The sequence below is a fragment of the Micromesistius poutassou genome (assembly GCF_964030765.1).
Source record: "Micromesistius poutassou genome assembly, contig: SCAFFOLD_1656, whole genome shotgun sequence".
NCBI classification, from domain to species: Eukaryota; Metazoa; Chordata; class Actinopteri; order Gadiformes; family Gadidae; genus Micromesistius; species Micromesistius poutassou.
In genome coordinates, this window is record NW_028179281.1 from 1 (window position 1) to 11,073 (window position 11,073).

The following is an 11,073-nucleotide window of genomic DNA, read 5'->3' on the forward strand; positions in this document are numbered from 1 at the left end:
TCGAGGTGGAGGACGTGTCCTCCTCTTGGTCCCTATGGGTCTTCAGGTGGGGGCAGTGGGGGCCTGGGTGGGCGGTGGGGCAGTGTGGACCTGGGTGGGCGGTGGCGGTTGTGGGTTCTGGCCGGTAGACATGGGAATGTGATCCAGTGCTTACTGGAGCCCACCAGTCTGAACTGGATCAGTGGAACGCTGCTGCAGATCTACTGTGGTACTGACAGTCTTTTACGGAACCACTTTCATCATCATAAGGTGCGGCAGTGGCTCAGGAGGTACAGCGGGTTGGCTGTTAACTGCAAGGCTGCTGGTTGGATCCCCGGCTCCTCCAAGCAGAGTGTCGGGGTGTCTCTGAGCGAGACGCCTCACCCTGACTGATCCTGACCAGCTGGCTGTCGCCCTGCATGGTCGACACCATCATCTGTGTGAATGTGTGCATGAACTGTAAGTCGCTTTGGATAAAATCCCCGAAATGTAAATCACAGCCAAAATGTATTGTGTTTGCTGGGGCTTGAGGCTTGATAACGTGAGGTTGACGACGTGAGGTTGGCGACGTGAGGTTGACAACGTGAGGTTGATGACGTGAGGTTGACAACGTGAGGTTGGCGACGTGAGGTTGATGACGTGAGGTTGACGACGTGAGGTTGGCGACGTGAGGTTGACGACGTGAGGTTGGCGACGTGAGGTTGACAACGTGAGGTTGATGACGTGAGGTTGACAACGTGAGGTTGGCGACGTGAGGTTGACGACGTGAGGTTGGTGACGTGAGGTTGGTGACGTGAGGTTGACGACGTGAGGTTGGCGACGTGAGGTTGGCGACGTGAGGTTGGCGACGTGAGGTTGGCGACGTGAGGTTGGCGACGTGAGGTTGGCGACGTGAGGTTGGTGACGTGAGGTTGGTGACGTGAGGTTGATGACGTGAGGTTGATGACGTGAGGTTGATGACGTGAGGTTGACGTGAGGTTGATAACCTGAGATTGATGACGTGAGGTTGACAACGTGAGGTTGGTGACGTGAGGTTGGTGACGTGAGGTTGGTGACGTGAGGTTGATGACGTGAGGTTGACGACGTGAGGTTGGTGATGTGAGGTTGACAACGTGAGGTTGACGACGTGAGGTTGGTGACGTGAGGTTGGCGACGTGAGGTTGTGGTTCTAAACAGAGCCGCGGCCCCTCCTACCTGCCAGGTTGCTGTAGCAGTCCGCCTGCGTGTCCCTCAGCAGCTCGTCCTGCGCCGCCGTCAGGACGGGTCACCTCCGTGCCGAAGCCTTTGATGCCGGCGGTGACGTCCGAGTCCAGGCTCCGCAGCAGCAGCAGGGCGCGGTGGTAGGAGCCGATGGCCGAGCGGACCCTCCTGCCCCGGTAGAAGCCGTTCCCCTCAGCCTTGAGGCGGGCCGCGTCCTGCAGCTGGCCATCCAGCTGGGCGGCGCTCAGCCGGGGTTTGGAGAGGAGGCCGGAGAGGCTGGAGGCTGCTGCTGCACCGGAGGCTTCCGGACTCTCCCGTCCTCCTGAGGCCTCCATGACGTCTGGAGGAGGGGGGGGGGGGGGGGGGGGGAGACACAGTGGAGAATGACTACACAGCTGGCACAAAAAAGGGAAAGTTATTTATCATTCTAGCGTGATGCTATGGGCCACTACATCACCAGTGAAGATAAGAGATTATGGCCATTATAAACATCGGACACTATAACATCATTTTAGATGCATTGATACATCCCTATATAAATATGGAACTTGTAATAGCTCATATATAGCCGAGCAGAAACACCACACCATAATTCACCCGAAAGCATGTGAAAGAAAACTCACAGTGCACAATATGGCAAGCTGACTTTACACTGTTACAAGACAGCCACAAGGGCGCTCATTCACACGCTGTTTATTCACAGTGAACCAAAACGAAAGCCACTGAGTTCGAACCAGTGACAGATGAACTAGTGGGGTAGGGTCGCATCCTACCTTCCGAGAGTACTGACCACTGCACACCAGGGTGGACTGAGCTTCCGGGATCTCTTCCTCTGCGGTCAAATCTAAACCCTACTGAACTCCTCGCTGCCCCCTGGCGCCCTGGACGGTATTGCCTGACAAACGCTTTATTGCCATGACGTGTGTGTGCTGTGGGGCCCCTCCAGAAGTCACTATAGATCACAATATAATACTTATTGGTGTCTTGGGGTCTGTTCCAATCACAAGTAACTTATTCCAATCACTTAAGTAAGGTAGCTAGATAAATATCACTAGTGACTATTGCTTAAATGTAAACATTTCTGCTTACTGTCATGGGTCAAATGCACTATGAGAACATTAATCTTGGTGTTTCCTTGACGGTGAAGTAACCATAACAACCATCATCAATCCTTTCATCTTTTAATGTTTCCCTAATAATAATTTAATTGAAGGCTTTATCACTTTCCATGCAAAGCCCTATGGACATGGAATGCCATCCTAAGGCTGAACTATGAATCTACAGACCTCCTTAGGAAACGAACTAACATCGGCCATCAGTTAAAACAGAGACTACTATAGCCTACGATATCCAATCCAAACTATATCATCTGTTGAAGATATCTTGGAACTCACACACTCATATTACTCAATATGAATATTACATAGGCTATAATAACCAATACGGAGGCTGAGTAGTTTAGGCAATTACACCATCCAACCATAAAACAAATACTAACTGGGTTTAACAATCAATAAATTAAATGTTAAACTTTTCAAACGTCCTTACACATGTAGGTTACCTAACAGGGCCGGTGCAGCAGGACTCACGGCCATAAAGTGGTTTATATGTAGAGGCTGCTTTGTTCTGAGCGCCTCAGTCCAACAGGGGCAGAGCGGTAGTATGCGCATGCGCAGCAGCGCGCCACACAACCGCAACAAGCAAAGATGGCGGCGGCCGTCGACAGTGTTGTGAAAGTGTAAGTATCTTCATTTACCGAAATATCACACCGCACGGCGCCTTTTTAACGACCGTATTGTGAAACATGGGCTCCTAACGAACGCAGTTTGTAGGCGTTGGGGGAGAGAAGGCTTCGTTTGACCGCCAGCAGGGCGATAATGGCCCCTGGAGGATCGAACGTGAGGACCTGACGCTAGCCGGGGCCAGCCTCGCCGTGCGCCCCGGAGCCTCTCCCGGGCCCCGGGAGAGGCTCCGGGGGCCGGGGTGCCTCCCCCGGGGGCCGGGGTGCGTGTGGGGAGCCTCGGCGGACGCGGGTTCGATGAGATCCATCCCTCAGATCCGAGGGCCGGAGGAGGATCGGCGGGTTTAAGATGTGCGGTTATTAGCGTGGCGGCGTTCAGTGGAGACGGGAGGCAACAATCCCCTTTTGTTCTGCTGCTGTGTGTGTGTGTGTGTGTGTGTGTGTGTGTGTGTGTGTGTGTGTGTGTGTGTGTGTGTGTGTGTGTGTGTGTGTGTGTGACTATCACAACCCTAGCTCAGCCTCGTCTTGGTAGTGGTTGATGCAATAACGTCCTGATTCGGGGCCGAGAAGACGCCGCTGGATGGAACACAATGGGAGTGTATTGTCGCTGTCCTCGTATGGAAATGTGATCCCAGCCTGAAATGGCCGGACTTTAATAATCATCAAGTTCCTCAGTTAATCAGCTGCCATATGGTACTTAGTTAAAACAGTTTGGAGTTCCACAGCTAAACCCAATCCGATGGAGTAACATGCTTTTAACACAAAGGGTGAACATCACATTTTAAAGCTACACCAATTAATGTACACATTAAAGGTTTGTTACTCACAGCACCTGCACCCGAGGCCTACTTCATTCATTGAAATGGTACACACACACACACACACACACACACACACACACACACACACACACACACACACACACACACACACACACACACACCCCTGTAAACACTACACCCTTTAAGGTTGTGTTGTCCCTCTTCTCCCTCGTGGGCCCCAGGCTGGGGGAGCAGTACTATAAAGATGCGATGGAGCAGTGCCACAGCTACAACGCCCGGCTGTGTGCCGAGCGCAGCATCCTCATGGCCCTTCCTGGACTCCCAGACCGGCGTGGCCCAGTCCAACTGCTACATCTGGATGGAGAAGAGGCACCGGAGCGCAGGTCTGGACCACGCACCACGTTCTAGCTCTTATTTAATTGGCCTAAATGGTGTAAGAAATGTTTCTAACAACACTGTGTTGGTGTCATCCACATGAACTGTGATGTATCCCAAAGGTTAAACCCATTTTTGAAATGGATCCAGTATTGCTTTTTGTTTGTTAGCCTTTGGCTGTATAATGGTGTGTTTGTTAACTGGTCCAACCAGGTCTTGCTCAATGAGAAGTCTTGCCAGAGTTAAGTTGCCGAAGGAAGTGGAAAATGTTAACAAGATCTGGAGAGAGGAGAGTTTTTTTTTTTGTGTGTTGGACTACAGAAGGTGTAGCTTAGTGTTATATAAAAGATTTGGGTGGGGCAGAGTTGAGACTGTAATGACAATAGGGACATATCCGGCACCAATGAGATCTCAGAGCGAGACTTCTCCTATAATGAGACTTGGTTGGACTCTTAACAAACCGACTGGTTCAGAGAAACCTAAAGAAACAAGTTGTACTTCTCTGTAGGGATCCTATCCATAATGATATATATATTATATATATATCATCTGTGCCCTTCTAGAAGCCCTTCATTAATTGGACACTATTGCCCAGAAGGATTACATTGCAGCTCATTTGCGCGGATACTGGCTGCAGCATTCTCGCTCAATACTGGAACAATAAAAACGTTTGCAGTCCGCATTAATCCCATCGACCCAAAACGATCGGGAAGTAGGGGCCAGCTCCAGAAATCCAGAAGTTTTCCTTTAACTCTTGTGTTCGTTGGTTTATATTATCTCAGACCCGCTCTGTGGCCGTAACGGGTTTGTGTGTGTTTGTGTGTTCCTCTCTCTCTCTGCCCCCCAGGCCTCGCCCCGGGCCAGCTGTACACGTACCCCGCCCGCCGCTGGAGGAAGAAGCGCCGTGCCCACCCCCCCGAGGACCCCCGCCTGGCCTTCCCCCCCCTCAAAGCAGGTGCGTTGAGCCGCCCACCTGGCTGACATCGTCCTTCTCTACGCTGGTCGGGGGCCGGTTTTGACCGCTCACTTTTATCGTGACCTCTTGACGCCTCGGCATGCACATATATTTATCGGACTTGGTGTGTTTACGTTAATAATAATAATCCTGCAGACGCAAACAGTAGAGCCTAGAACAGTCCAGACGTCCTCACCTGGTAAACACATGGGTGCAGTTCTCAGAGAGGCTGTAGAGGACATGGAGGGACCAGTGTTGACCTGCAGGCATGTCATCCCTCCTGCGTGTGACAGACGTTCAGGGCGGCAGTAGAGCAGGAGGTAGAGCGGGTCGGCTGGTAACATGAAGGTTTCTAGGTCGATCCCCGGCTCCTCCTAGCTCCTCCTCCTCCGCGTGTCGAGGGGTCCCTGAGCAAGGCACCTCACCCTGACTGCTCCCGACGAGCCGGCTGTCGCCCTGCAGGGCTGACGCTGCCGTCGGTGTGTGAATGTGTGTATGAACGGGTGAACGTGAGGCAGTAATGTAAAGCGCATTGGGTGGCCTCTGGTTAGAACAAAGCTCTCTTTAAACGCGGCCCGTTGACCGTCTCCCCGCGTGCAGCGGACATCGAGCTGGGGCTGAAGCGCGACACCCTGGGGGCGGCGGACGGCAGCAGCCTGGAGGCCCTGCTGAAGGGCGAGCCCCTGGACCGCCGCGGGGGCGCCGCCGCCGAGGTCCGCGGCCCGGAGGAGGACCCCGTCCCGGAGCCCGTCGCCGCCTCCGCCTCCACCCACACCTCCTCTGGACGCATACGCAAGGTGGGCCCCTCCTCCCCCCGTACGGGGCAGCCAATAGGGACGCGTTTAGTGATCTAGGCTCGGTCCACGTCGTAGTGAAGGCCAGCGTAGGGCTTTGTTTTATTAAAGAGTCTCTCTGCTCCCTGTAGCGCGTGCTGGACCACGACGACTACCTGGACGACCTGGACGACGAAGACTTTGAGGATGAGACCCCCAAGAGACGGGGCAAGAGCAAGTCCAAGGTAACGCTGCACGCACACGCACGCACGCACACACCAACGCACACACACACCAACGCACACACCAACGCACACACCAACGCACACACCAACGCACACACCAACGCACACCAACACACACACACCAACGCACACACCAACGCACGCACGCACGTACATACCAACGCACACACACACCAACGCACACACCAACACACACACCAACACACACACCAACACACACACACCAACGCACACCAACACACACACCAACACACACACACACCAACGCACACACCAACACACCCACCAACGCACACACTAACACACACCCACCAACGCACACCAACACACACACACACACACACACACACACACACACACACACACACACACACACACACACACACACACACACACACACACACACACACAGTGGCCACGGTCTGCTTTGAACATTTACGCATCAAACACTTAATTTCCTGCGTTCTAGGGAATGTGACACCAAGTGACGTTCCTCTATAACGGAGCAGAATGCAGTACTGCTCTCCGGTTTTCTGTACTGCTTTCAAATTTCAAAACTGCTTTTATTGTCCTACTGATCCTCTATTGTCATTTAATATCATCCCTGCAGAGTTAACTCATAGACATGAGATATAGATACATGTAGACCCTCTTCTTCTGTCCTTTGTCTTCTTCAGTCAAAGTGCTGAAGAAGTCCCTCCCTGGGAGTGTTGTCTATGACGTTATAACGAGTCCTCTGCTTCCTTCATGTTTCTATGGGCAATTATACCGTTCCAAATACTGAGGGGGCCGTTCCCCTGCGGCCCGCCAAAATCAATCCCAATGTCCACACCAGCTCCCACTCACACTGGACTGGTTCTTCATTCCCTTTCTCTCAAAAATGGATGAAAGGAACACGAATCCACCTTCTGTGTCTCCCCGCGGCGCCGACGATTCTCCCTGATTTAAGAGACAAAGCGCCGCCTCCGTACTTAATGTTCCAATCACCTCCTAAACCTCCGCTTCTCCCTGGGCTCCTCCTCCAGAGCCGCAGCGAGAGGAACAGCAAGAAGAAGTCAGAGGCCGCCGCCGCCGCCCTGGAGGAGAGAGACAAGCCCTACGCCTGTGACAGTGAGTACCCCCCCCCCCCCCCCCCGTAGCCCTACGGCCCCCCCTGTAGCTCTACGCCTGTGACAGTGAGTACCCCCTGTAGCCCTACGCCCCCCCCCTGTAGCCCTACGCCCCCCCCCCTGTAGCCCTACGCCCCCCCCCTGTAGCCCCCCCCCCTGTAGCCCTACGCCCCCCCCCCTGTAGCCCAAGGCCCCCCCCCCTGTAGCCCTATGGCCGCCCCCCCCCCCTTGTAGCCCTACGCCCCCCCCCTGTAGCCCAAGGCCCCCCCCCTGTAGCCCAAGGCCCCCCCCTGTAGCCCTACGCCCCCCCCCCGTAGCCCTATGGCCCCCCCCCCCCCCCCCCCCCCCCCCCCCCCAGCCCTACGGCCCCCCCTGTAGCCCTACCCCTGTGACAGTGCGCCCTTTAGCCCTACCCCCCCCCGCCCCCCCCCCCGTAGCCCTACGCCCCCCCCCCCCTGTAGCCCTACAGTGACAGTGCGTCTTCTACATGTTTACTCTCTCGTCTTCCAAGCAGTCGCCCACAGATGCACTCACAGGCGCTTCATGATTCATTTTCTATCTTTTTCGGGTTGGTCCGTTGATTTCGTCAATATATAACGTGTGTGTGTGTGTGTGTGTCTCAGTCTGTGGGAAGCGCTACAAGAACCGCCCGGGCCTGAGCTACCACTACACACACTCTCACCTGGCGGAGGAGGAGGGCGAGGACCGAGAGGAGGTCGAGGCTCCACCGCCTCCTCGCCAGCCTGACGAGCCCAAGAGTGAGTCACACACACACTGAGTGAGACGGGCCTGCTGCTCATTCTCTCCTCATTCTTCATTTTAAGCCAACATTGTGTTTTTCATCAGTGGGTTCAACTCTACAGTAAAGTTTTTTTCTGTATGAATTCATTTTTCATTATAACTTTTACAAAAGGGTAAAATGTGACGTGAGGTGATGGACTGAGGGGGTGGAGGGTCGAGGGTGGAGGCTGAGGGGGTGGAGGTTGAGGGTCTAGGGTGGAGGCTGAGGGTCGAGGGTGGAGGTTGAGGGTCTAGGGTGGAGGCTGAGGGTCGAGGGTGGAGGTTGAGGGTCTAGGGTGGAGGTGGAGGTTGAGGGGTGGAGGCTGAGCTGTTGTGCTGTTTGACCCCTCCCATCACGCCTTAAAGGTCCCATGCTACTTTATGGATGCTTTAATATAGGTGTTAGTGGGCCCCTAATACAGTACTGAAGACGTTCAAGAGATTCAGCCTCGGTGCAGAGTTAGGGAGGGAGGGAGAGGAGGCGGGAGGGAGGGGAAGGGAGAGAGGGAGAGGGGGCGGGTCTCCACCCACATAGCATGGTGTCTGTGTCCGCACTCCTGTGCTCATCCTTCCTCCTCCGCTGTCTCAGCCCCTAAGAAGGGCCCCAACGGCCTGGCCCTGCCCAACGACTACTGTGACTTCTGCCTGGGAGACTCCACCCTCAACCAGAAGACCGGCCAATCAGAGGAGCTGGTGTCCTGCTCCGACTGCGGCCGCTCAGGTAGGCGTTGGTCTACGACCGGATCCTCTTAGAACCTGTCCAGTGGTCGTCTTGTGTGTGTGTTGCTCTGGTGTGTCTCTCCTCCAGTGGTAGTCTTGTGTGTGTGTTGCTCTGGTGTGTCTCCTCCAGTGGTAGTCTTGTGTGTGTGTGTTGCTCTGGTGTGTGTCTCCTCCAGTGGTAGTCTTGTGTGTGTGTGTTGCTCTGGTGTGTCTCTCCTGCAGTGGTAGTCTTGTGTGTGTGTGTTGCTCTGGTGTGTCTCTCCTGCAGTGGTAGTCTTGTGTGTGTGTGTTGCTCTGGTGTGTCTCTCCTCCAGTGGTAGTCTTGTGTGTGTGTTGCTCTGGTGTGTCTCTCCTCCAGTGGTAGTCTTGTGTGTGTGTTACTCTGGTGTGTCTCTCCTCCAGTGGTCGTCTTGTGTGTGTGTGTTGCTCTGGTGTGTCTCTCCTCCAGTGGTCGTCTTGTGTGTGTGTGTTGCTCTGGTGTGTCTCTCCTCCAGTGGTAGTCTTGTGTGTGTGTGTTACTCTGGTGTGTCTCTCCTCCAGTGGTCGTCTTGTGTGTGTGTGTTGCTCTGGTGTGTCTCTCCTCCAGTGGTAGTCTTGTGTGTGTGTTGCTCTGGTGTGTCTCTCCTCCAGTGGTAGTCTTGTGTGTGTGTGTTGCTCTGCTGTGTCTCTCCTCCAGTGGTAGTCTTGTGTGTGTGTGTGTGTTGCTCTGGTGTGTCTCTCCTCCAGTGGTAGTCTTGTGTGTGTTGCTCTGGTGTGTCTCTCCTCCAGTGGTAGTCTTGTGTGTGTGTGTTGCTCTGGTGTGTCTCTCCTCCAGTGGTAGTCTTGTGTGTGTGTGTTACTCTGGTGTGTCTCTCCTCCAGTGGTAGTCTTGTGTGTGTGTGTTGCTCTGGTGTGTCTCTCCTCCAGTGGTAGTCTTGTGTGTGTGTGTTGCTCTGGTGTGTCTCTCCTCCAGTGGTAGTCTTGTGTGTGTGTGTTACTCTGGTGTGTCTCTCCTCCAGTGGTAGTCTTGTGTGTGTGTGTTGCTCTGGTGTGTCTCTCCTCCAGTGGTAGTCTTGTGTGTGTGTGTTGCTCTGGTGTGTCTCTCCTCCAGTGGTAGTCTTGTGTGTGTGTGTTCCTGAGGTGGAGCTCTGGTGTGTGTCTCCTCCAGGTCACCCCACATGCCTGCAGTTCACCGCCGTGATGATGGCCGCCGTCAAGACGTACCGCTGGCAGTGCATCGAGTGCAAGTGCTGCAACGTGTGCGGCACCTCGGAGAACGACGTGAGGACACACACACACACCTGCACACACACACACACACACACACACACTGAACCACTTTAAGACCAGTTTAGTACCAGCACTGAACCACATTAAGACCAGTTTAGTACCAGCACTGAACCACATTAAGACCAGTTTAGTACCAGCACTGAACCACATTAAGACCAGTTTAGTACCAGCACTGACCCACATTAAGACCAGTTTAGTACCAGCACTGAACCACATTAAGACCAGTTTAGTACCAGCACTGACCCACATTAAGACCAGTTTAGTACCAGCACTGAACCACATTAAGACCAGTTTAGTACCAGCACTGACCCACATTAAGACCAGTTTAGTACCGGGGGGGTGGGGGATGACCTCTAAATGGAGCCGTCTCAGTGAGTCAATAGAGCCCAACTAAAGGGAAAGCGTCTGCAACATCATTTTTCATTTTTTTCTGGAAACGAACCAGTTCAGCCGTTAACCGGTAACTATCGAAAGCAAAGTTAACTGAAACGGACATCACTAACTGTGTGTGTGTGTGTGTGTGTGTAGGACCAGCTGCTGTTCTGTGACGACTGTGACCGAGGCTACCACATGTACTGCCTCAGCCCCCCGATGACGGAGCCCCCCGAAGGTGAGCTCTGCTCCTCTCTGTCCGCTGCCTTCTGTCTACGCTGTTTGACCACTGCTGTCCAACCATTCAAATATTTAATTGTGATTAATCGCATTAATGTTTACTCGCAATTAATCACACATTTTTATCTATTCTAAATGTCCCTTGATTTCTTTTTGTCCTATTATTTTCTCTAATTTTAATGCTCTTATCAACATGGAAACGTGGATCGGCTTGCTTTGTGCAAATGTTTTTTTATTGAAAACAACGTTGGCACATACTTAGTGTTCAATGTCACACTAACATTCTCACTTGGAGCAAATCATCTCTCACACAATCTAACACTGTCCAATACAAGGGTAAAAAAAGAAAAGAAAAGAAAGTGAATCTTGCGATCAAAAAATGTACGCTGTTAAAATGGGTTTGCGTTAACGCCGTTAATAACCGCGTTTAACTGACAGCACTTATTATAAGGTTACGTCTTATACATATTTAATGTATAATGTCAACATTAAGGTGGGAAACGGCCATAAGGAGCACTACCTATCACCAGGTT

General features: G+C 53.1%; 1 protein-coding gene and 1 pseudogene across 2 annotated transcripts; one reads left to right on the forward strand and one right to left on the reverse strand.

Annotated features, from left to right (window-relative positions):
- Positions 1–1,173: 1,173 nt before the first annotated feature.
- ttc9c (tetratricopeptide repeat domain 9C) lies at positions 1,174–1,999 on the reverse strand (the record flags this gene model as incomplete). The annotated part of the gene is given in 3 exon segments (XM_084489857.1): positions 1,174–1,243; positions 1,245–1,519; positions 1,953–1,999. Coding segments are annotated over 2 exon segments (340 nt in total), but the record flags the coding sequence as incomplete, so codon positions are not given.
- Positions 2,000–2,885: 886 nt separating this feature from the next.
- Positions 2,886–10,594, forward strand: LOC311372973 (zinc finger protein ubi-d4-like; annotated as a pseudogene). Its single transcript, XR_014684251.1, has 10 exons — positions 2,886–2,917; positions 3,924–4,085; positions 4,925–5,032; positions 5,633–5,829; positions 5,958–6,050; positions 7,076–7,160; positions 7,783–7,917; positions 8,529–8,660; positions 9,807–9,919; positions 10,457–10,594. The product of XR_014684251.1 is annotated as a zinc finger protein ubi-d4-like (transcript).
- The last annotated feature ends 479 nt before the right edge of the window (positions 10,595–11,073 follow it).